At 50.6% G+C, this 25,868-nt stretch overlaps 2 protein-coding genes across 2 annotated transcripts; one reads left to right on the plus strand and one right to left on the minus strand.

Moving 5' to 3' along the window:
* Positions 1–1,273: 1,273 nt before the first annotated feature.
* On the plus strand, positions 1,274–2,990 carry CLDN4 (claudin 4). Its single transcript, XM_006057087.2, has one exon. It carries the CDS (start codon positions 1,529–1,531, stop codon positions 2,156–2,158), a length of 630 nt encoding a protein of 209 aa, XP_006057149.1. The 5' UTR covers positions 1,274–1,528; the 3' UTR covers positions 2,159–2,990.
* An 888-nt stretch (positions 2,991–3,878) lies between these two features.
* Positions 3,879–8,383, minus strand: METTL27 (methyltransferase like 27). The gene is given in 7 exon segments (XM_044935655.1): positions 3,879–4,137; positions 4,139–4,268; positions 6,258–6,350; positions 6,729–6,864; positions 7,077–7,205; positions 7,728–7,848; positions 8,138–8,383. Coding segments are annotated over 6 exon segments (795 nt in total). The 5' UTR covers positions 7,845–7,848; positions 8,138–8,383; the 3' UTR covers positions 3,879–3,947.
* Between the last annotated feature and the right edge of the window lie 17,485 nt (positions 8,384–25,868).

Here is a 25,868-nt window from a genome sequence, read left to right on the forward strand (position 1 = left end):
TTCTGGCTCTTTCGCTCTGGCCCCTCCCCCACTTCCCCTGTCTCTGGTCAGACTGGATTCCTCTGAATCCGTTTGGCTCCCAGAACTGGCTGCATTTCCCCACCTCGGGCACCTTTGTCCTCACTGTCCCCTCTCTCTGTTCTCCTTCCCCTAGTCCAGCTGCCTTGCCCAACTCCAGGGGGACCCCTCCATGGAGATTTCTGTCCTCAGAGTCCTCTGCTGCACAACCCAAGAATTCAGTGCCACCTGGAGTTGAGCCAGGCAGCTCCCCCTCCCAATCAGGCCCCCTCCCTGGCAACCCCACCTCCAACTCCATCTGATTTAACCCTCCCCTTCGAAGTGTAAGTCTCGTGGGACTTTGCTCCCACTCTGGCTTTATCGGAGGACCGCTGTGTGTATCTTCACTAAGTAAACACCTGTTTGTTGGGCTGAAGTCCCCACAGTCTGACCCATGGCTTTCTCTTGCTGACTTCCCCCACCACCTAGTTCTGGCCAAGCCAACTTAGCTCCAGCAGCAACTGGCTGAAACTTCCGAGCTTGGGGGTCCAGGGGTGGGTGGAGCAGGCTTCCTTCTCTCTTTGGCCAAAAAGGTGTCTCCTCCAACACCCATCCTCTGCAGGGCTGGGAAGCCAGGTGATGGTGGGTAGAGAGGAGGAGGGCAGGTGAGGGACCCAGGAGTCCTGGCGCCCCCCCAGCCCCTTGCTCCTTAAAACTGGACCTCACCAGGCCAATGTCCAGACCTCAGGTGAGGATGGTGGCTGGTGAGACTCTTAGCTATTAATAATTATCAGGCCAGTGATGAAGCTGATACAGACTCTTCCAACAGTAATCAAGGTGGGGCTGCTCTTCGGCATTTCCAGGACTCTATCCTCAGACCCTCTCCCTGAAGGTGGCCACACAATCCCCCACTCCCACCCCGTCCATCCATCGAAGCCTGGAATGAGGGAGCCCTGGGACGTGGGGATCCTTCTCTTCAGGTTCCCAAACCCAGCTGGGCCTGACTCCTCCTCTGGCCCCTCAGGGATGTCCAGGTGCTTGGAGGCTGTGACTCAGTGTCTGTCTCTTGGGTGACCTCAGCAGAGGCCTGGGGGCAGGGGGAAAGGGCAGTTTCCTCTGAGACTGGATCGTGACTCAGGGGCCCAGGGCTGGGACCTGAAAGTCCCTTTGTTGGCAGGCTCAGGAATCTAGAGGAACTGGTCAAGGGGCGGCTCCAGGGACTGAAACCCCTCCCTCGGCCCCCGCCCCTCCCACGGAGCACCATATAACCGCTCCAGTTTGGAGCCCGCGAGCTTGTGGCACCTGTTGGCAGGAAGAGAACTGGTCGGGTCACACTCGCTGGGTTTGTGTCTCTCTCGGGAGAGACGCCTGAAGCGGCTCCAACTGGCTTTGCCCTCGGACTTCCTCCCGGTGTAAGGCCTTGCTGCGAAGTAGCCGTCCGCGGCTCTTGGACTCCTACAGCCTCCAGAGCCGGATCCTCAGCGCCTTTTCAGGTCCTAGACGCGCCTCGCCTCTTCGCCGACGCTGAGCCATGGCTTCCATGGGGCTGCAGGTGATGGGCATCGCGCTGGCCGTGCTGGGCTGGCTGGGCGCCATCCTGAGCTGCGCGCTGCCCATGTGGCGCGTGACGGCCTTCATCGGCAGCAACATCGTCACGTCGCAGACCATCTGGGAGGGCCTGTGGATGAACTGCGTGGTGCAGAGCACCGGCCAGATGCAGTGCAAGGTGTACGACTCGCTGCTGGCGCTGCCGCAGGACCTGCAGGCGGCCCGCGCCCTCATCGTCATCTGTATCATCCTGGCCGTGTTTGGCGTGCTGTTGTCGGTGGTGGGCGGCAAGTGCACCAACTGCGTGGATGATGAGAGCTCCAAGGCCAAGATCATGATCGTGGCCGGCGTGGTGTTCCTGCTGGCCGGCCTGCTGGTGATGGTGCCCGTGTCCTGGACGGCTAACAACGTCATCCGCGACTTCTACAACCCCCTGGTGGCCTCGGGCCAGAAGCGGGAGATGGGGGCCTCGCTCTACGTGGGCTGGGCCGCCGCTGGCTTGCTGATCCTTGGGGGGGCCCTGCTCTGCTTCAACTGCCCGCCCCGCAACGACAAGCCCTACTCCGCTAAGTACTCCGCCGCCCGCTCGGCCCCAGCCAGCAACTACGTCTAAGGCACTACTGTTGACTCTTTTAAATTTTTTTTCCTTTCGTCTTTGTTTCTCCCTGGACTGAGCTCACTGCAATCTGTGACCCTAGGCGGATGGCCCAGCCATGGGCAGCGGGGGACCGGGTTAGCAGCCCCCAGAGCCTCCTGGCCCTCTCGGACACTTTCTCAAGGCCACCTCCAACACCAGCAAGGAGGAATGGAAAGAGACTCCTGGGCCACCCTCCTCTGAATGGCTGTGGATACAGGGGGCTGGCTCCTGCTGGCCAGGACAGTTCAGCCTTGACTTTGCTTGGGCTCTGCCTCTGAGTGGGTGCTCAGTGGACCATGGGGCCCACGTTGACCACCGTCCCCCTTCTTCGATCCTTCCTGCTCCCCTCTGCCAGCATTCTCTGGCTGGGCCAGTGAGCACTTAGGCTGGGTCTTGCCCATGGAAACCTGGGGTCATGAGAATGGCCGCCTTGCTCACCTACCTGCCCTTGGAGCTTAGTTGCACAGAGTGGACGGACAGGTTTAGAGGGGAGGGGTGGAGGTGCTACAAACTGGTTTGGGTAGTGGTGGGGGAGGAGGCCATAGAGGTGGCCCAAGCTGCCTGCACCCCTTCCAGCCCCCGACCGTGGCCCCCGGCCCCTTGATCCTGGCCACCTCTGGATCCTCTGCCCCTGCCAAGGTCATTGGCAGCCTGGAGAGGGCAGGGGGAATACTCTTTCTCTGGCCCTCATCCCAGGAAGTCCTGGGGCTTTCCCCTGCCTCCTATGTGGTTTCTGTTTTGTAATTTAAGCTATTTGTCACGGTAATTGCTATTATTTTCTACAATAAATGGGACCTGTGCACAGGAATTCTCTGTATTGATCTGATTTCAGTTGTGGACATGGGGCGGGGGGTGGGGTTGGAGGCCTGGGCAGGGGGTTGGTAAGGGGCAGGACCCCCATGGAGTGGCTAGGATGGGAAGACTTAACAAAACTGATATTGGGGAACTGTGAGGCATGGAAACTGGCCCTGACCTTTGTAGCCACCTTGCTCAAGCCCTCTGTTTGTCAGTGTAAAGCCCAGGATCCTCGTGAAGTGCTGGGGACCCTAGAAGGGAGGACAGAGGAGAACAGTCAGCCCTGGGGGATGGGCCATCTGCCTTCTCCCACTTTTGTTCCAGGTTTGTCTGGGCTGCCAGGCTGGTCGGCTCACCCTTCAGATCCTTTCTCCCAGCCTGTGCTCAGGCTGTCCCTGCCCTCAGCCTGGAATGTCTTTTTTCCCTCCTCCACCCTCTGAACCCTGTTAGTCTTGAAGGCCCGGCTCCACGCCTCCTCCTCCATGAAGCCTTCCTGAGGCTCCTGAATGGAGGAGTTATCATCGGCCCTGGGCACATCCCCACCTGTGCTGGTGCTGACTAGTCACCCAGGCCCTTTCACCTGCCCAGCTCTGGGGCAGCCTCCAAGCTACACTCTGAGATCCTCCACTCTGCATTCCAATCCCTTTAGAGATGAGGAAACCGAACCCAGGACACGTGAAAGTGTTCGGCCAGATGTGTGAGCACGGGTTCCTGGTCTGCGGGTTAGAGGGAGGGGGCCCTCCACGCTGGGAGGAGTCACGGAGTCGCGTCTGTGGCCCTGCGTGCCAAGGCCCAGGGACAGCCAGGGGTGGGGGCCCTCTTTGTCCTGTTTCTTCCCTCTGTCTCCCACTGGGACAGACGTCACTCTGGCGGGGGGGTGAGAAAAACCACAGCGCCAGAGTTCTGATGCCCACTTTGGGTCTCATTTAATAGGCACAGCTCTCCTGGGGGCAGGGGTGACTCACTGGTTTCATTTTACAGGCAAAGCAGAGGGTGAGGCCACAGGAGGGTTAGAGGCCAGCTGGGGGCTAGGCACCGGGCCTCCCTCCCTCAGCTTGGGCTGCCGCCTGCTTCCGGTACAGGTAGATGATACCGGAGATGAAGCCGTCGCTGTCGGAGGTGCCAGGCCCCACCTCGAGCTTGGAGGTGGCCAGTTCCCACCGGTCTACAGGCCGGGCCACCAGGCGTTCCCATGCCCCGGCCTGCTCCAGCCTGTCCAGGGTGGCCTCCAGCGCCTCTTTGTACCGCAGGTTGGATGGGTTAGTCCTGGTGGTCAGACACACCAGCCCACCTGGGGAGGGGTGGGAGAGGAGCAGGTGAGTGGGGGGAGGGCGGGAGCCAGGGACAGGGACGTTTGTCCCCTTCCCACTCACATCCTCACAGGCGGAAGTCCTCCCAGCTTTGAACGCAGGCCAGCTGTTTCCCATCTCCAAGCCTCTGGGGCTCACTGCCCCCTCCCCCAGGCATACCTTCTGCTCCCCCAGCTTGATGGCCTCCTATGTACCTTTCAAGGCTCAAGCATCCTTTCCGCTGGGAATTCTTGGCTGAATCCCCTTGACAGAGGGGGCTACCTTCTCACTGCTCACCCAGTCTGTCTGCTGGAGGGTATGGTTGTGTCTGAACACTCATGGGCTTTGGACCTAGAGCAAGTCCCTTCACCTCTTGGCGCCTCAGTTTCCCAGCTTGCAAAGCGAGGAAGGTTACCCTGTCTCACAGGAAGGCCAGCACACTCAATAAGCACTGGCTGAATGAATGAGTGACCTCGTCCCTCCAGGTCTTCTCTAGGCACCTACTGTATGCCCAGCACGGGCTCAGATATACTCAGGAGAGATAGGGGTCTGGAAGGCTTCCTGGAGGAGGAGGTAAGGAGAAGCAGGGTGCTACTGGTGGAGAGGGGGCTTTGTAGAGGAAAGGCTCTGAAGCAGAAGAGCCTGTGACCTGTGGACAGGCAGATTGGCCAGCTAAGGGGTCTGGCAAGCCCAGGCTGGGCGAGGTGGCCTGGTCTTACTGATACAGGTAATGGAAGTTTCCTGTCCCCCTGAGCCTGATCACTACCTCTCTCTCTGACCCCAACACAATGTCCTTGCATCTGTCAGCCTCTGTGGTTCCCTGAGGGTGAAGCCTGCCCGGACCTGCCCTGATTTAACCACAGCCCCTTCTGGGCCCTGCGGGCAGGAGTAGATGAGGTTTTGCTGGGATGGGGCACCTTCGGGCTTCCAGATCCTGTGCTTCAGCCGGGTCTTAACCACAGAATCCTCATACTTCATCACCCTCCTTTCTGCCTGGGCCTTTGCTTAGACTGTGCGCCTGGGTGTCACCCCCCCCATACCAGAAGTGGGAGATGCCTCTCTTCCCTGAATTCTCGGAGGATTGAACACCCACATTCCTGGGGCCCACCTCCAGCCTGGTGTTTTTCCCCTGGCCCCTTCCCAGGGTGTGTGGGGTGCGTGTGTACCTTCTCTCCAGTCCAGAGGCTCCCATGGGGTAAGGCACACAGTAGGAACACAGTAACCACAATCCCCAGCTGCACACCAGCCCCGTGTGTGGAGTTTATAGAAAAGTGCTTATATCTATCAGCTCCATTTCACAGATAAGAAAACTGAGGCCTCGAAAGTGAAAGAGACTCCTCTAATGGCTGGCCCTGAGTTAGTGGGGAAGCTGGAAGATGAGGGAACTGAACTGAGCCCCTACTATGTGCCAGGATTGAAATACAGGCCTTATAGACACTGAGTGAGCAAGTGAAAATCATTCAGTCGTGTCCAACTTGTTGCGATTCCACGGACTATAGCCTGCCAGGCTCCTCTGTCCGTGGAATTCTCCAGGCAAGAATACTGGAGTAGGTAGTTAGTTATTCCCTTCTCCAGGGGATCTTCCTGATCCAGGGATCAAACCCAGGTCTCCCACATTGCAGGCAGATTCTTTACTGTCTGAGCCACCAGGGAAGCCCTGATAGACACTACTTCACCCAATTCTCACTGCAACGCTTGTGGGGAAGGGACTGTGGCATTCTGCTTATTGGTGAAGATGCAGAGGCCAAAAAGGAGTGGAGCTGTTTCCGGTTTCCCAATGGCTGAAAGGCAAGATGACCACCTGGGTCTGTTGATGGTGGCAGCTGAGGCCGAGGCTGGGCTGGAAGCTGGTGGCTGAGATGCTAGGCTGTGTGACCCCAGGCACAACCCCACCACACATCTCGCTTGGCCTGAGGGGTTCTGAGGCTTGTGTCTGTATGTGTGGAGAAGGGAAGGTGTGCGTGGGTGTGGTTGGATGGGCTGCTTCTCACCTGGCTTGGTAACTCGCAGGAGCTCAGGTATCGCGCTGCAGGGCACCTGGCCATCACTGAGGGCACCCACCATCAGCACCGCGTCAAAGGTCCCTGTGTGGGCGTGCGGATATGGCGTGGTGGTTTGGCTTCAGTGTGGCCTCAGACCACCCTGGAGGACGGTGTTCATGGTGGGGACTGGGGGGGGACCAGGCCTGCTGCTAGGGTCTGCAGGACCATGATCCCTGGGGCCATACGGCAGCTGTGGCTCAGTCCTGGACTGAGATAAGGTCGTGGGATGGAGGTTTCAGAGGAAGCATCTCATGCGAGATTGTCCCTCAATGAGAGATTGAGGGGCTCGGCATGGGAGGGGACTTGGGGAGGGCTAGGCAAGGGGGATGGCGTCTTGGCAAAAGGAAGGGGCTCTGTCAGCTGTCAGGTGGGCTAGGTCAGAGGGTGGGCCTTGGGCTGTCAAGGGGGGAGGGGAAGTACCTTCAGCGCTGGGTAGCGGCTCCTGGCCCAGGATGCAGAGGTTGAGGCACTGGTAGAGGCCGCGGGCCCGGGCCTGATCCAACATCCCTGGGCTTCCATCCACCCCATGCAGCTGGCGGAAGCCCCGAGCCTGCAGCTGGGGTGGGGGAACCCACTCACAGTTCACACCTGCCACCTCCCAGGTGGGTCCCCACGCCTCGAGGAGGACAGTGGGCCCCACGGTGGATGTGGCCCCAGTGTCTGGAAACAGTGAGTCTGAGCAGGCAAGTGGGGATCTGGGGCTGGGGTAGTAGGAATTTTCAGCAAGTAGGGGCTGATGGGAAGGAAGGGGATCTGGGGTGGCCTCACCTCTGCAGCCACAAGGCCAGTACCACAGGCCGCGTCCAGGATCAGGGCAGCATGGTGTGGACCCTGAAGGGCTTGCGTGAGGCAGTCAACTGCGAGGCGGGGAGCACGGTACTGCAGGGCAGCCACATCCTGGGGACAGGATGCTGAGCCAACCACCACCCCATGCTCCAGCATTTAGGGGTCCTTCTTGTGGGGTAGAGTCAACCAAGCCAAGCTGTATGTGTGTGCTGGGGGCCCAGGATCTGGTGGAACTACAGTGAGGGGAGATGCAGGTGTGAGGTACTTTTCTCTCTCAGTGGGCCCTTTCTGTGGGCCTTGGCATCGCTGTCTGCTTAATTCATTGTGATCGCTCACGGCACCTCATCCAGGCAGCTCCTCTGCCTGGACTCCTGTACCTGGGTGAGGAGGTCTTGGCTCCTAGTCTCTAGGGGCTGCCAATCTGGAAGAGGATCAGAGGGCAGGGCCACCGTGGTTGGGCTGAAGAGGAGTTGGATGGAGAGCAGACAGGGCTGGAGGTTGCACCCAGATCTTACTTCACTCTCACATTCATCTCCCTGGGATGATTCTAGGCTTACTATTCCGGCTTTACAGACAGGAAAACTGAGGCCAGGTGAGAGGAGGAGAGCAGAGGTGAGGACATGGCCGATTTACCTGGTCATAGTTCGGAGCCCATTGGTCATAGAAGTGAAGCTTGTGGGCCAGGTCAGTGATGCCATGCGAAGCCCCAACCAGCGCACGCACCTCGGGCAGGCTCCTGCCCTTCGCCATCCTGCTGTGGGGACATGGCCCACCTAAAGCTCTAACCCCCTCCCACCCTCGTGCGGAGCAGAGGAGGCTGTCAGGACGCGGCCTCTGCCCGGGGAACAATGCAATCCCATTTCACAGGAAGGAACACTGAGCACAGAGAGGGCGAGGCTGGACACCTGGGGGCTCAGGGCTGCGGAAGGGGTGTTTCTCGCGGTGGGGGAAAGGGGGATGACCTGCCCTCGTCTCCCAATCGGCCTTGGTGAGAGGGATTCCAGGGTAGAAGGGCCCTTAAGACGTAGGTGGTCAGAACTCACCGCCAATCTGACCCGCCAGGGAGGTGGGTGGGCTCCGGAACGCTGGGCGGGGCCTGTACTGCGAGCCTAGCCCCGCCCCCATCTCCCTCAATGATTGTTTTTCCGCTCAGAGAAAATGCCCAATCAGAGCAAAGCGCTGGCAACCCGTCCCTCCACCACCAGCCAATGAGTTCAAAGTTCTTGGGAACGCCTTCAGCCTGGAAAGATTCCAGGATCTTCAGAGACGCTTTGAAAGGTATCCCGGTGGAAGTATATTTCTTTTTCCTCCTGGCTCCTGAGGTCCTTTATGCTTCCCCAAAGCATCAGCTTTTAGGCAGTAGGAGCCTTAGAATTCCGGCGGGACAAAGAGGGACGTAGGATCAGCCTTCAGTTTTAGAATAGTCACCAAGATCCATGCGAGGCTGTCCAGTAGAACTGACGATGGCATTGTTTTATAATTACACGCTGTTCACATGGCTGTTGAGCACTTGAAATGCGTCTAGTGCTGCTGAAACCAAACAACTCAGATTGGGACTCGAACCCAGTTGTGCTTCAGATGGGACATGAACCCACAATCTCTGGCTATGGAGCAGGTTCCAAGCACCAGAGAAGAGTGGGTCTGTAGATGGAGGAATCTGGGCCCTAGATTGTGTGGGGCAGTGTCCTCTCTACCAACCTGCATTGCATTGTAACATGAACAACAACAAAAAAACTTTCATATTGTTAAGCCACTGAGATTTTGGAATTTGTCTACTACAGTAACTATTGTGTATGTGTTATATATGAAAGAAATGGCAACCCACTCCAGTATTCTTGCCTGGGAAATCTCATGGACAGAGGAGCCTGGCAAGCTACAGTCCAAGGGGTCACAGGAGTTGGACACGACTTAGTGACTAAACAACAACAGTAATATACACATGCTCTTTTTCACATTCTTTTTCATGATAGTTCGCCAAAGGATTTTGAATATAGTTCCCTGTGCTATACAGTAAGACCTTGTTGTTTACCCATTCTATAGATAATAGATTGTAGCTGCAAATCCCGCCCTCTCCCTTGGCAACCACCAGTTGGTTCTGTATGTCTATTTCTGTTTTGTAGATAAGTTCATTGATGTCATATTTTAGATTCCACATACAAGTGATATCCTATGGTATTTACTTTTCCCTAATGAAACAGGGGGGAAAGGGGCCAGGGCACAACTTTTAAAAGGATGACATAAGCCATCGAGGGTATAACAAACTGGTTAGAACCCACTAGGTCCAAGATGGCAGAAGATTCAACTTCCAGCAGACCCTGAGCCTCGTTACATGCTCATTGTAATTCACTGTTGTTGTTCAGTTGTGTCCGACTCTATGTGACCCCAGGGACTGCAACACATCAGGCTTTCCTATCCTACACCATCTCCTGGAGTTTGCTCAAACTCATGTCCGTTGAGTCGGTGATGCCATCCAACAAACCCAGTCGTGCCTCACAGGGGACATGAACCCAGCTGTGCTTCAGATGGGACATGAACCCACAGTGAACTGTGTAATTCATTATGTATGTGTGAAGTAGCTCAGTCGTGTCCGACTCTTTGCGACCCTGTGGATTGTAGCCTACCAGGCTCCTCCCTCCATGGGATTCTCCAGGCAAGAATACTGGAGTGGGTTGCCATGTCCTTCTCCAGGGCATCTTCCCAACCCAGGGGTAGAACCTGGGTCTCTCGAATTGTAGGCAGACGCTTTTACCTCTGAGTGACTAGCATAGACTATATGACACACCCATCGGTGAGATGACAGGTCTGACTGAGGCTGACCATAAAAGGCCAAAAATGGACAGTGGCCTGATTCCTGGAAATCTCCTCCCCTTATCCAAAATAGTTGGAATTATCTTCCCACTCATTAGCCTATGAAGTTACCTAGCCCATAAAAACTAACCACCCCATGTATCAGGGCCTCTTGCCTTCTGAAATGGCCAACACTCTGTGGAGTGTTTCTCTCTAAATTTGTTAATTTTTTTCGGGAATAGTGCTTAGTTGTCTTTAACTTGATTGGAAACAGTTTTGTTAGACTGTGACAGCTGCTGTATCAGTGTGCATTAAAAAAACATCAAAACTGGTGAATTTTTGTGTAGCCATTTTAATATTGAAGATGGAAGAAAAAAAGCCATATTTTCTTCATAAAATGCTATATTATTTCAAGAAAGGTAAAAATACAATTGAAATGCAAAAAAAAAAAAAAAGATTTATGCAGTGTATGGAGAAGATGTGACCGATCAGACGCGTCAAAAGTGATTGTGAAGTTTCATGTTAGAGACTTTTTTTGGGTGATGCTCCACAGTCAGGTAGACTGGTTTAAGTTAATAGCAATCGATTGAGACCTTGAGAACAATCAACATTATACCATGCGGGAGACAGCCAACATACTCAAAATATCCAAATTAAGTTTGAAAATCATTTGTACCAGCTTGGTTATGCTAATCACTTTGATGTTTGGGTTCCAGATAACTTATTTGAAAAATACTTTCTTGACCATATTTCCACATGTGATTCTCTACTGAAATGTAATGAAAACCTTCTGTTTTTAAAGCAAATTATGATGGGCAATGAAAAGTGAATACTGTATAATAATGTGGATGGAAGAGATTGTGGGGCAAGTGAAATGAACCACCAGCAACCATACCAAAGCCCGGTCTTCATTCAAAGAAGGAGATGCTGTATATATGTTGGGATTGGAAGGGAGCTCCTTCTGGAAAAATCAAGCAATGACTTTCAACAAGTACTGCTCTCAGACCGATTTAAAGCAGCACTCAGTGAAAAACATCCAGAATTAGTCAATAGAAAACACATAATCTCCATTAGAATAAGGCAAGACCACACGTTTCTTTGATGATCAGGCAAAAACTGTTACATTTTGACTAGTAAGTTCTAATTCATCTGCTGTATTTGCCAAACATTGCACCTTTGGATGTCCATTTATTTTAGTCTTTACAAAATTATCTGAAAAATTTTTTTAAGTCTTTATTGAATTTTTTACAATATTGTTTCTGTTTTATATTGTTTTGGGTTTTTTTTGGTCATGAGACATGTAGGATTCTGGCTCCTCAGCCAGGGATCGAACCTGAAGCCCCTACACTGGAAGGCAAAGTCTTAACCACTGGACCACTAGGGAAGTCCCTACAAAATTCTGTTAATGGAGAAATTTTCAATTCCCTGGAAGACTTTAAGAGGCACCTGGAAGAGTTTTTTATTTTTTGCTCAAAAAGATAAAAAGTTTTGGGAAGATGAAATGATGAAGTTGCCTGAAAAATGGCAGAAGGTAGTGGAACAAAATGGTGACTATATTGTTCAATAAAGCTCTTGGTGAAAACAAAAAATATGTCATTTATTTTTATTTAAAAAAACAGAAGGTACTTTTTGGTCAGTCAATAAATTCACTTCTTACCTATTACTTTGTCTCTCCCTGAATTCTTTCTGCAATTAGACATAAAGAACCTGAGCTTTATTAGGTCCTGAGACCAGGAGCGTGAACTCAACTAAGAGACAATGGTTTCTGGCTGAGTTTGAGTACTGGGATGTGGGTTTAAACCCGAATCTGAGGTGCATGGTTTTATTAAGTCTCAGAAAGAAACTCTGGGACTGCGCTGGTGGTCCAGTGGTTAAGACATCATGCTTCCACAGCAGGAACACAGATTAGATCTCTGGTTGGGAAACTAAGATCTCACATGCCTCTTGGTGTGGCAAAAAAAGAAACTTTGACCTTCCCCCTAACTGCCTAAAATATTTAGATAGGGCTATGGCCATAGATATCTGCTAAGAATGTGAGCTAGGTGTGGTGGGAGGAAATTCCAGGAAGTGCCTCGAGATCAGAGTCCTCTCTCTGCCCCATTATCTCTGCTTGGCCCAGCAAGCATTTGTTTACCAAACATGTACTTTTCTGTCGATATCAATGGCTTTCTTCCTTTTTTCTTAACATGTTTGTTTATTTATTTGGCTGTGTTGGGTCTTTGCAGCACTTGGGATCTTTACGTAGCACAGTCTTTTTGTAGATCTTTCTGTTGTGGTGCACAGGCTGCCCAGTTGTCGCTCATAGGCTTAATTGCCCCTCAGCATGGGGGATCTTCGTTTCCCAACCAGGGATCGAACCTGAGTCCTCTGCATTGGGAAGCAGATTCTTAATCACTGGACCACTTAATCACTGGACCAAGAAAGTCCTGCATTCTTCCTTTTTGACGTTCCAGACCCCTACCCCAACATCCTCCTTTATCTTTAGCTGACGAGAGTATTTAAAGTGAGTGTTTCAGCCATTTTGTTGAGTTACTCAGTTTTCCCGGGGTCTCTTCCATGTATGTTGTTGTTGTCAGTTGCTCAGTCGTGTCCGACTCTTTGCTACCCCATGGACTGTAGCCCACAAGCCTCTGTCCATGGGATTTCTCAGGCAAGAAAACTGGAGTGGGTTGCCATTTCCTTCTCTAGGGGATCCTCCCCACCCAGGAATCGAACTCACGTCTCCTGCACTGGGAGGCAGATTCTTTACCACTGGAGCCACCAAAATATGTTATTAAACTTCTGTTTGATTTTCTCTTGTTAATCTCATGTCAATTTAAATCTTAGGTCAGCCAGGAGAACCTAGAAGGGTAGAGGAAAATTTCTTCCTCCTCTGAAAGAGTTCCCCTGCTGAGTTTATGATTAACCTCTATCCAAAACGTTGTTCTCTTTCTTGTCTCACACCCGCTCCCCTCAGGATTGAGGAGTACCAAAGAAAAGGGGGGAATGAAACCCTCCTGAGTACAAAAGCCTCTCTGTGTTGCCAGGTTCCTGTTTACAGAAAATGGCTTTAGTCTCCTAGGGCTGCTCTGAGTTCCAAAGAGCAGGCACAAGCATTACTAACTAGGGAAGTGAGGGAACGTGAAACAAAGGAAAAGCAGTTAAGCGAGAAAATAATGACAATAATTCAGCTATAAAACAGAGTCCTAGTTCCTCTTTAAGGGATATACGTAACCATCTGACACATATCTTGGAGCTGTTCTGCAGGAACTAAGGCCCCCACCCAGGTGAAGGATGGTGACTCCATCCTCCATGCTGAGACCAAAAGGAAGATTGCAGATTTGTCAGTTGGAAACGGGGAGGTTGAGGATGGAGCTTGATGACATTACTGGAACACCACCTCACCAACCAATCAGAAGAAAGTCATGCACTCTGCAGCCCTCTCCCCAAGTGTTGCCTTTAAGGACCCTTCCCTGAAAGCTATGAGGGAGTCTGGGTTTTTTGAGCACAAGCTGCCCATTCTTGGTGGGCTCTACAATAAATGCTATACTTTCCTTCCCCACAACCCCGTGTCAGTACCTTGACTTTGGTTCATGTGGGCCAGCAAACTCAAGTTTGGTTTGGTAACACCCTGACACCAGTCTTCCCTGGGGGCTCAGTCGGTAAAGAGGCTGCCCCCAATGTGGAAGACCCGGGTTCAATCCCTGAGTCAGAAAGATCCCCTGGAGAAGGAGATGGTAACCCACTTCAATATTCTTGCCTGGAGAATTCCATGGACAAAGGAGCCTGGTGGGCTACAGTAGATGGGGTCACAAAGAGTCGGACACGACTGAGTGACTAACACTTTCACTGACATCAGCCAAGATCCCAACCCGACCTATCTTAGCCTAGAGCTGTACTGAGAACATGTGAACCTGCTGCAAATAATAGACCCCTGAGTGGCTCGGCTGGTAAAGAATCTGCCTGCAATGCGGGAGACCTGGGTTCGATCCCTGGGTTGGGAAGATCCCCCTGGAGAAGGGTAGGGCTACCCACTCTAGTATTCTGGTCTGGTGAATCCCACGGACTACAGTCCATGGGGTCGCACGACTGAGTGAGTTTCACTTCCCTTCACTTCACCTGTGTACATGTGGCTTCAACACAGAGGGATTTACAGGTCTCAGACAGGAAGCATGGTCTGGGGCTCAGTCACACCATCAGGGACCCTGGCTTTTGTCCCCTTCTCTCTCCGCTTCCTTTTGTATGGAGGCCTTTGTCCTCATGTCTGTGGCAGCGACTATACTTCCCAATAGGACAAAGGGGAAACGGCACAGAGCCAGGCCAGCTGGGTTTATTCTGTCACCAAAGCTTTATTAGAAGCCCCACCCCATGACTTCTGCATCCTCCTATTGGCCAGAATGGGTCACATGACCACCCCTGAATCATCACTGAGTCGGGGGGAGGTGGGGCGGAGATGGCGGCTAGCTCAACCAGATGACACCTGGGCCCCATCTCTGCAGCCTCATGTGCCATTTCAGCCCATACATATTTATTGTTCACCTTCTGTTTTCCAGGTCCTGGGCAGGACACTGGAGGCTGTCACAGAGATGAGTCAGACGTAGCCCCCACTCCGCCCTGTTCTGGTGGTGGTGGTGAGGGTGGGGTGTCTTCTCCTGTCCCAGCTCTGGTCACCCACCCCCTGCATGTCCAGGACCACTGCTTTGACTGGGGGTGGATGGGCACTATGATGGAATGTCACTGTGGGGAGTGACCCTTCACGTAAGGTGCTGGCTCCGATAAAGGCGGCTCAGTTAGACCAGCAGAGGGTGGCCTTGGGTTGTTCTAGGAGAAGCCCTGGTTGGAGGGGAGGGTCCCTGGTGGGGGCTGTATGTCCCATCTGCCTGTGTAGCCCCTCAGTGGCGTCCTGCTCACCAGCCTTCACAGTTTGTGGGTACCTATATCTAAGACTCCTGCTGAAACAAGAGACTTGCCATGTAAGACGTTGTGTGTGGGGGTGCTGGTGGTCTCTGGACACCACTGTGCTCCCCTCACCCAGGCATGGCCCCAAGCCTCATGGACTTCTCCCCCTGTAACCCACTCTATTCTTTCCCCTGTTCTAGCCTAGGGTGGGGAGGCCTTTTCTCTGACAACACATTTTTATCTCCTTTGATCGTTCCATCTCAAGTTTCTAGAACCTTTGCCCAAAACAATCTTTCCCGGGGCCATGGACACCACTGGAGGAAAGGGTCACGTAACAGAAAAACAGTCTGGGGGTGAGGAGGGGGTGGTAATGATCTCTGGTGGCCTGGGCCTGCAGCGGCTGGAAGCAGGGTTTCTGGTTCCTGGCCAGAGACTTAAATCCCCCTGCGGCAGTGAGAGCGCTGAATCCTGGCCTCCAGGGCCCGGTGGTCATGACAAGGCCCGTCAGCTGTGCAGAAATGAATTTCCACATAGAAAAGGAGAGTAGCGAAACAATTAAAGTGTTTATTAGGAGGAGAAAGGGTGCGTGTGGATAGACACACGGGTGTTTATCAGAGAGTTGTGCCCTCATGGTAGTTTGACTCACTTTTTTTTTTTAAGTTTCAGACTATCTATTAATCAGTACACCAGCATGCTTTCATGCATTTAGAGAGGAAATATTTCCTGGTTAAGTGGGAAATTGTGCGGATGTCTTCTGGAAGACCTTCATTCTAGCAGCTTTATAGTGAAACGTTTCATATAGGAGTCTGGACCTTCTTTCTTCAGTTTGTTATAATCTACATTCACAGAGTAGAACTTGTACTGACCATTAGGACCCAGTTTGTTCCAGCTGTCGTTGTTGTTCAGTAGCTCAGTCATGTCTGATTCTTTGTGACCCCATGGACTGCAGCAAGCCAGGCTTCCCTGTCCTTCACCAACTCCTGGAGTTTGCACAAACTCACGTCCACTGTGTCGGAGATGCCATCCAACCATCTCATCCTCTATTTTCCCCTTCTCCTCCTGCTCTCAATCTTTCCCAGCATCAGAGTCTTTTCCAGTGAGTCAGTTCTTCGCATCAGGTGGCCAAAGTATTGGAGCTTCAGCTTCAGCATTAGTCCTTCCAATGAATATTCAGGTTGCTTTCCTTTAGGATGAACTGATTTGATCTCCTTGCTGTCCGAGGGACTCTCAAGAGTCTTCTCCAGCACCACAGTTTGCAAGCATTAATTCTTCAGTGCTCAGCCTTCTTTGGGCTTCCCTAAGAGCACTTTCATGCATTGGAGAAGGAAATGGCAACCCACTCCAGTGTTCTTGCCTGGAGAATCCCAAGGATGGGGGAGCCTGGTGAGCTGCTGTCTATGGGGTCACACAGAGTCAGACACGACTGAAGTGACTTAGCAGCAGCAGCAGCAAGAGCTCAGTTGGTAAAGAATCCACCTGAAATGCAGGTTCAATTCCTGGGTCGGGAAGATCCACTGGAGAAGGGATAGGTTATCCACTCCAGTATTCTTGGGCTTCCCTTGTGGCTCAGCTGGTAAAGAATCCGCCTGCAGTGTGGGAAACCTGGGTTCCATCTCTGGGTTGGGAAGATCCCCTGGAGAAGAGAACAGATACCCACTCCAGTATTCTGGCCTGGAGAATTCCATGGACTATATAATTCATGGGGTCGCAAAGAGTCGGACATGACTGAGCAACTTTCACTTCAGCCTTCTTTATGGTCCAACTCTCACACTCGTACATGACTACTGGAAAAACCATAACTTTGACTAGGTGTACCAGGGTTCCAGTTTGTTCTAGGGTTCTGGATTATTCTTCCTGATGTCACAGGATTGAACAAGGCCAAGCGCAAGACATACAGTGCTGCTCCAGTATCTCCTGCTCCAATAAATAGGAAGAAGGGGATCAAGCTAGGATGCTTCTTGGCCTGACCGACGGTCCGGCAGATCATGGTTGCGAAAGAGGCCTCGGGTCCAAACACAGAAAAAAATCTAACCCACAAGGCCAGGGATTAAAGTTTCTACCTGAATCATTTAAAAAAAAATTTTTTTTTAATTGAAAGATAATTGCTTTACAGTATTGTGTTGGTTTCAACATCAACATGAATCAACCACAGGTTTACCCATGTCCCCTCCCACTTGAACCTCCCTCCCATCTCCCTTCCCATCTCACCTGTCTAGGCTGGGACTGAGCCCCAGTTTGTTCCCTGAGTCATACAACAAATTCTCATTGGCTGTCTTTTTCACATATGGTAATACGTGAACTGTGAACTGCCTGATGTTCAAGCTGGTTTTAGAAAAGGCAGAGGAACCAGAGATCAAATTGCCAACATCCGCTGGATCATGGAAAAAGCAAGAGAGTTCCAGAAAAACATCTATTTCTGCTTTATTGACTATGCCAAAGCCTTTGACTGCGTGGATCACAATAAACTGTGGAAAATTCTGAAAGAGATGGGAATACCAGACCACCTGACCTGCCTCTTGAGAAACCTATATGCAGGTCAGGAAGCAACAGTTAGAACTGGACATGGAACAACAGACTGGTTCCAAATAGGAAAAGGAGTATGTCAAGGCTGTATTTTATCACTCTGCTTATTTAACTTCTATGCAGAGTACATCATGAGAAACGCTGGGCTGGAAGAAGCACAAGCTGGAATCAAGATTGCCGGGAGAAATATCAATAACGTCAGATATGCAGATGACACCATCCTTATGGCAGAAAGTGAGGAGGAACTAAAAAGCCTCTTGATGAAAGTGAAAGAGGAGAGTGAAAAAGTTGGCTTAAAGCTCAACATTCAGAAAACGAAGATCATGGCATCCGGTCCCATCACTTCATGGGAAATAGATGGGGAAACAGTGGAAACAGTGTCAGACTTTATTTTTTGGGGCTCCAAAATCACTGCAGATGGTGACTGCAGCCATGAAATTAAAAGACACTTACTCCGTGGAAGGAAAGTTATGACCAACCTAGATAGCGTATTGAAAAGCTGAGACATTACTTTGCCGACAAAGGTCCATCTAGTCAAGGCTACGGTTTTTCCCGTGGTCATGTATGGATGTGAGAGTTGGACTGTGAAGAAGGCTGAGCACCGAAGAATTGATGCTTTTAAACTGTGGTGTTGGAGAAGACTCTTGAGAGTCCCTTGGACTGCAAGGAGATCCAACCAGTCCATTCTGAAGATCAGCCCTGGGATTTCTTTGGAGGGAATGATGCTAAAGCTGAAACTCCAGTACTTTGGCCACCTCATGTGAAGAGTTGACTCATTGGAAAAGACTCTGATGATGGGAGGGATGGGGGCAGGAGGAGAAGGGGACGACAGAGGATGAGATGGCTGGATGGCATCACTGACTCGATGGACATGAGTCTGAGTGAACTCCAGGAGTTGGTGATGGACAGGGAGGCCTGGCGTGCTGCGATTCATGGGGTCTCGAAGAGTTGGACACGACTGAGTGACTGAACTGAACTGAATGTGTGTTTCCATGTTACTCTCTCCATGCATCCCACCCTCTCCTTCCTGCCCCTCAGCCATGTCCATAAGTCTGTTCTTTATGTCTGTGTGTCCATTACTGCTCTTCCAACAGGTTCCTCAGCACCATCTTTCTAGATTCCATATATATGCGCTAGTATACAATATTTGTCTTTCTCTTTCTGACTTACTTCACTCTGTATAGTAGGCTCTAGGTTCATCCACCTCATTAGGACTGGCTCAAATTCCGCCCAAATTACTTTCGGGGGCGTTTCTTCTGGGTTTCCCTTGGCCAGTCATTTTGGTTGCCAGGTTGGAGTTGGTGATGGACAGGGAGGCCTGGCGTGCTGCGATTCACAGGGTCGCAAAGAGTTGGACACAACTGAGCGACTGAACTGAACTGAACTGAAGGCTGTATTTGGTGTATATCTCAGGGTCCTTCTACGTGTGCATGCACATCTCTTAGTGAAGATGGATTCTAGCAAAGAGCCTCACGGGTAGGTTGACATCACTTACTATGGAGTGGTGCCCCCTCCCTTTTTGACCTTCAAGGAGACTTTCTGCGCATGTGTAGTTAGGAAGGTCTCCTTGACCTCGAGAATGAGAAATATGTGGTCTCCGTGTCTTATCTGGGCGAGGCGAGGCTCTTCTCTGGCTCCTGCTATCTCGGATCATCTGTCCACAGGGCACAGCTGACCAGCCTGGGGTCCACGTAACTCCTGCCTCAGTAACAGCAGCTGCTCATCTTTCAAAGCTATCCTCGGATCTCAGATGTACAAGCCACAGGTCAGGGGTTGCTGGTGGTGGAGGAGAGGGGCCAGAGTCATCTGTAGCCAGAGGGAGTGGGCCAGGGTGAGGGCGCGATGAAGCAAGACCTGGAGATGAGCTCTAGGGGGAAAGCCACTACTTTTCGGAGGTCAGGCATGTGAGGCCAGGTATGCACATGCGTGAACATATGGAGGTCAGCTGGATGGTGCTTTTTTTTTTTTGCTTTCTCATCAATTTCATTGGTAAAATTCACACCCTGCCAGTTGGATGCTTTCTAGTCTATTCCAATCTACATAAGCATCAGCACAGTTAATTTAAGACCTTGCTCATCATCCAAACGGAAGCCCCAACCCTGCGAGCAGTCAGTCCCCAACTCCAGCTGGGATGTTTCTGAATGCAACTATCAAAACCACAAACCTGCCCGGGGTGGCGTAAGCAGTGGGTTGCAGTTTCCTCTGACAGGAAGTCCAGTGGTTAGCAAAACCAAAGCACAGCTGATTTCTCCCAGGACTCAAAGTCCGTTCTCTGGTTTGCTGGTTCGTCCTGTGCCTTTGCTCTGGGAGCCCCTTCTGGTCCCGAGACAGTGACAGCAGCTCAGGCAGTCGTGTGTCCTCACAGACAAAACCCAAGGTGGGTGGGCTACAGATGGCCTTGTCTCCTGCTCTCGCTCTTGTACTTTGGGGAAGATGTTTTCCCAGAAACCCCAGAGACCTGGAAAGTAAAGTCTGGTACTTCCAGGCTGGGTTGTGGGAGGCAAGCAGGGTCTCCAGGGAGGAGGGAGGGGGAATGGCTGTTGGTCCAAGCTGCAGGGCCCGCTTCTTGATGTGGGAGCATTTGCGGGTGGAGCAGCTGCTGCGTGCAGAACCCAGGCCAAGGTGAGCAAGGTTACCAGGCTGAGGACTTGGTTTCTAACCTTGAATGAGTTGCAGGGAGTTACAGTGTCAGATCTGCATTTGACAAAGACGGTGAGAGCGGGGACTTACCTGGTGATCCAGTGGTGAAGACTCTGTGCTCCCAAGACAGGGGTCCCCGGGTTCGATCCCTGGTCACAGAACTAGATCCTACATGCCCAAGCCGAAACTAAGAGTTCCCATGCCGCAAGTAAAGATCTTGCATACCTCAACTAAGACCTGTTTCAGTCAAAAATAAAGAGAGTGAGAGTGGACATGGTGACTGCAAGGTCCCAGGCTGTTGCTATTATACACGCAAGAGCTGGAATCTGAGCAGCGTCAGGGACTGCCGTGGGGATTATAGGTTGTGGAGTTCGGAGAATGAGGGGAGAGGAACATTCCTTCTCTGGTGCGTTCTCCTTCCTGAGAAGCTGCTTCTTCCGGTCTCCTTTCCTGCCGCCTCCTCCTCTCCTCTCGACCATCTGTAATAGGAGGGCTGCCCCGGGCTTGTCCTGGGCCCTCTTTCTCCTCCATCAACACCCACATGGTAGGTAGTCTCTGTCATCCAGTCTCGTGGGTTTAAATGCTATTTATATGCCATATCAAATTGCCAACATCCGCTGGATCATGGAAAAAGCAAGAGAGTTCCAGAAAAACATCTATTTCTGCTTTATTGACTATGCCAAAGCCTTTGACTGTGTGGATCACAATAAACCGTGGAAAATTCTGAAAGAGGTGGGAATACCAGACCACCTGACCTGCCTCTTGAGAAACCTATATGCAGGTCAGGAAGCAACAGTTAGAACTGGACATGGAACAACAGACTGGTTCCAAATAGGAAAAGGAGTACGTCAAGGCTGTATATTGTCACCCTGCTTATTTAACTTCTATGCAGAGTACATCATGAGAAACGCTGGGCTGGAAGAAGCACAAGCTGGAATCAAGATTGCTGGGAGAAATATCAATAACCTCAGATATGCAGATGACACCACCCTTATGGCAGAAAGTGAGGAGGAACTAAAAAGCCTCTTGATGAAAGTGAAAGAGGAGAGTGAAAAAGTTGGCTTAAAGCTCAACATTCAGAAAACGAAGATCATGGCATCCGGTCCCATCACTTCATGGGAAATAGATGGGGAAACAGTGGAAACAGTGTCAGACTTTATTTTTGGGGGCTCCAAAATCACTGCAGATGGTGACTGCAGCCATGAAATTAAAAGACACTTACTCCTTGGAAGGAAAGTTATGACCAACCTAGATAGCGTATTGAAAAGCCAAGACATTACTTTGCCGACAAAGGTCCATCTAGTCAAGGCTATGGTTTTTCCAGTGGTCATGTATGGATGTGAGAGTTGGACTGTGAAGAAAGCTGAGCGCCGAAGAATTGATGCTTTTGAACTGTGGTGTTGGAGAAGACTCTTGAGAGTCCCTTAGACTGCAAGGAGATCCAACCAGTCCATTCTGAAGGAGATCAGCCCTGGGATTTCTTTGGAAGGAATGATGCTAAAGCTGAAACTCCAGTACTTTGGCCACCTCATGTGAAGAGTTGACTCATTGGAAAAGACTCTGATGCTGGGAGGGATTGGGGGCAGGAGGAAAAGGGGACGACAGAGGATGAGATGGCTGGATGGCATCACTGACTCGATGGATGTGAGTCTGAGTGAACTCCGGGAGTTGGTGATGGACAGGGAGGCCTGGCGTGCTGCGATTCACGGGATCGCAGAGAGTCGGACACGACTGAGCGACTGAACTGAACTGAACTGAACTGCATGCGCCACATTTGCGTGCTAAGTCTCTTCAGTCGTTTTCCAACTATTTACGATCTCGTGGACTGTAGCCTGCCAGGTGCCTCTGTCCATAGAGTTCTCCGAGCAGGAATATTGGAGTAGGTTGTCATGCCCTCCTCCAGGGGATCTTCCCGACCCCGGGATCGAACCCGCAGCTCTTGTGTCTCCTGCAGTGTCGGGCGGGTTATTTACCACTAGCACCACCTGGGAAGCCCCCAGTGACTCCCAAATGGGTGACTGGCTCTGACTTTTCCCTGAACTCTGGACTTATGTGCCTGACCTCTCCCTTCGGAGGCCACAGGCCTCTCCTGGGCCTCCTCCTGCCAAACCCCTCCCATCTTCACAGACGCCGGAACCACTAGGCATGCAAAGACTCAGTCCAGATTTTCTCTCATCCCACATTCTGTCTGTGGGCAAAGCCTGTGTCTGTTCCACTCCTCCCAGGCCCCTCCCACCTTCCCCAGACCCCTTTGGCGACCTCTAAACTGGCCTCCCTGCCTCCCCATTGTCCCCATACCCAGTCTGTTTCCCTCACAGCCAGGGGTCATAATTATTATTATTTTTAACTTCTTATGGGAAATTTCAAACACACACAAAAGAAGAGATTAAGACAATAACCTTATGAGTTTACCACTCAGTTTCAATCGTTAATAAAATATGCCCAACCAGAGTGATGTCTTTATAGTATAAGTTTGGTGAATTTCCCCTTCTGCTTAACCTCAAATCAGATTCCTTACCAACCTCATCCTTAACCTTTTTCTTCCTCACTCTGGCATTCTGGCCTCTGCTGATCCTGAAACATGGTATGGTGACCTCAGGGCCTTTGCACTGCTGGGTTTTCCTTTTTTTTTTGGCTTGATTACTCTTCTTTCAGATCTTTGCTCTCCTGGCTTGTTCTCAACTTCAAGGTATCCACCATTTGGAGTGAACAAATGTCAGTGTTTTGTCAATATGGCTTCTGAAATATTTGAAAATAGAAAAAGAGGAATGCACTGCAGGTGATGCTGAAGTTCCCTCCGAGTCTCACCCTCCTCCATCTGCTGCTCTAGGGAACCCGCTGCCATCACAAGTGGGCAGGGATCTTCTAGGTCTTTCTTTGGCCAGAACATGCAGCATGTGGGATCCTAGTTCCCCAACCAGGGATTGAACCTGAGCTCTGTGCTTCCAAGGCCTTGGAAGCACGGAGCTTAACCCCTGGACCACCAGGGAAGTCCCTAGGTCTTGTTTTTTTAAAAAATATTTTCACTCTACTTGTGTCCAGAACAGCATATAATACTGCTTAATGGGTTTGAAAAAATTATACACATGCTATCATTTCACAGCTATTACTCTGTAACTTTCCCCTCTCACGTGACACTGTGTTTTCCAGACCTGTCCATGCTGACGCATATAGATCACATTCATTTTAACCACTGCTTAGTCATCCCTGAGCCTCGTATACCCAGTATATTTATTCATTTTCCTAGTGATGGAAAAAATGCTGCCACACGCAGTCTCGCACGTGCTTTTTCATTCACAGATGAATGCTTCTGGAAGGAGTGCCTGTCAGGCTGGGGTGTGCAACCCTTGAGGGGGTGGTAAAAACAATCCAGCTGGTTGTGCAACAGGATGGAGAGAAAACAAAGGCGCGGTGAGGGTAATTGCTGTTTTGGAAACTTGCATTTCAGTTTCCCGTGTCTGGAGTAGTGGGTGGTTTTGTACAGGACACTTCTCGCCACTCTCAGAGTCTGAAAAACCAACAGAGAGCTGTGGGCTCAGACACAGGCAGAGGCCGATGCTCCTGTAGCCCCGTGAACTCATCCATGCCCCGTGTAGCGTCAGACTTTCTTGGTTTTTGCAAATGAGATAGTATCTCATTGTGGTTTTAATTTTGCATCTCCCTTGCTTACTAACAAAGTCGAACATCTTTTCCTACATTCTTGGCTCTTTGTTTTTTCTTCTCCTGTGACTTGCCTTTGCCTAGGTGTTCTACTGAGTCACTTGATTTTATCTTTCTGATGTGTAGGCATTCCTTAGATATTCTGTGAATTCTGGCTACTTGTCCTTGGACTGTTTCACGGGTTGCACACATTTCTTCCAGGCTATCATTACCTTTTGGCTTTGCTCCAGCTCTCTCTACACCAGACCCAGCAACAAGACATTTATCAGTGACTTGGGCCAGGCCGTGGGGAGGCGTGGGCAGAAGCCATATGGCCAGTGGCTGGTGGCTGCACACCTCTTTCAACAATATGGCTTAAATGATCAAGTGAAGGGGCAGTGAGGAACATTTTTCTTTCTTTTAATAAAAATTGTATACTTGTTTTTCTTTTTGCTGAGTCACACGGCTTGCAGGATCTCAGTTCACCAGGGATTGAACCCCGGGCCAAGGCAGTGAAAGCACCCAGTCCTAACCACTAGACCACCAGGGAACGCCCCAAATTGTATACACTTAACGTTTACAGGTTGGTGTTTTGGTGTACGTATACGTTGTGAAACAATCGCCACAGTCCGGCTAAACAACGTTTCCGTCACCTCTACAGCCAGCGTGTGTTGAGAAGATGTAATTAAACCTAGCCCCTTAGCAAGTTTCAAGTACACAAGGCAGCATTGTCAGCTGTCATCGCCATGCTGCAGGTTAGATCTTTAAACCTTACTCATCTTGTATAACTGAGACTTTGTACCCTTTGATACTGGAGTGGGTTCTCACTTCCTCCAACCCCAGCCTCTGGCCACCATCTTTACACTTTCTAAGAGTTCAGCTTTATTAGATTCTACATGGAACTGAGGTCATGCGGTCTTTCTCTTTCTGTGTCTTGCTTATTTCTCTTAGAGTAGTGTCCTCCAGCTCCATCCACGTGGTCACATCTCACACGTGGGAATGTAAATTAGTGCAGCCATTCTGGAACACAGGATGGAGTTTCCTCAGAAAATTAAACTTAGAACTACCTTAGGGTCCAGAAATCCCACTCTGGGTATGGCTGCAAAGGAATTGGAATCAGGATTGTGAAGAGACCCATCTATACCCCCAAGTTCACTGCAGTGTTACTCACAGTAGAAATGGAAACACACTAAATGTCCTTTGTGAGTGTGTGTTTAGTCGCTTCAGTTGTGTCTGACTCTTTGCCACCCTATGGACTGTAGCCCACCAGGCTCCTCTATCCATGGGATTTTCCCAGCAAGAATACTGGAGTGGATTTTCACACCTTCCTCCAGGGACTCTTCCTGATCCAGGAAACGAACCCACGTCTCCTCTGTCCCCTGCATTGGCAGGTGGCTCTTTACCACTGAGTCACCAGGGGAAGCCCCCTTTTGATGGACAGAAGGAGCAAGTAGGGAGAGGAGTTGTTGAGGAAGGGTAGGGAGTGGGTGGGTGTGGGAAGATCCCAGCAAGAAGTCCAGGAGAGCTGGCAGAAAACAAGACTGTGAAACACATTGGTTCTGCATAAATTAATAAATGAGTGGGTAAAAATTATATTTTCCATTGTTGTTTTTGTACCTTGCAGTGTGACTTTACAATCTGTTGTAGGCATTGATGTGCTTTTTTTCCCCATTTATCCAAACTTTTTTTGGGTGGTGGTGGTGAATGTTTTTCAACAATGGGATGGTTTCACAACTTCATATCCTTTTAAAGAACTCTTTTTAAAGCATTTTCATTTGTGCTTGTGTGCAGTAAAGTTTTTGCATTATTTTTAAAGTAGCAATGACCCTTTTCAATATGGTCGTTTTCTTTTTTTAAAATTTTACAATCTAGTCTTGGGCTCCAAGTGAATTGCTTGAAAGTGGTTTGATTGCAGTGAATATTTCCACATATTTGTTTACAAATTAACAAAACGTGTGCCCTCAGGAGGTGATTTCTTTGTAGAAATCTGTACATATTTGAAAGCAACCTGTAGCTTATTTGTTTTTTAAAAAATCCTTGCATTCCTTCTCACCTGTGGATGCTGACTTCACTCACTCATGAGCTCCCAAGCATTGGTGCATGGCCAGGTACCGGGCAAAGCATTTCACAGACATTATTTCATCGGCTCCTCCCCAAGGCCTCACCTGGCAGATTCTATATATAAACTATGTACCAGCTTTACAGATAAAGAGACCTGGGGCGGGAGCTTAGATTTATGATCAACTGGTAGAGGTCAGTTCAGTCGCAAGTCTGTCCTCTGATTCCAAAAACCTTTTCCCTTAGTCA

The sequence above is a fragment of the Bubalus bubalis genome, chromosome 24 (assembly GCF_019923935.1).
Source record: "Bubalus bubalis isolate 160015118507 breed Murrah chromosome 24, NDDB_SH_1, whole genome shotgun sequence".
Lineage (NCBI taxonomy): Eukaryota > Metazoa > Chordata > Mammalia > Artiodactyla > Bovidae > Bubalus > Bubalus bubalis.

Coding starts and splice junctions, on each gene's coding strand:
- CLDN4 (XM_006057087.2), top strand. CDS start 1,529: ATGGCTTCCATGGGGCTGCAGGTGATGGGCATCGCGCTGGCCGTGCTG.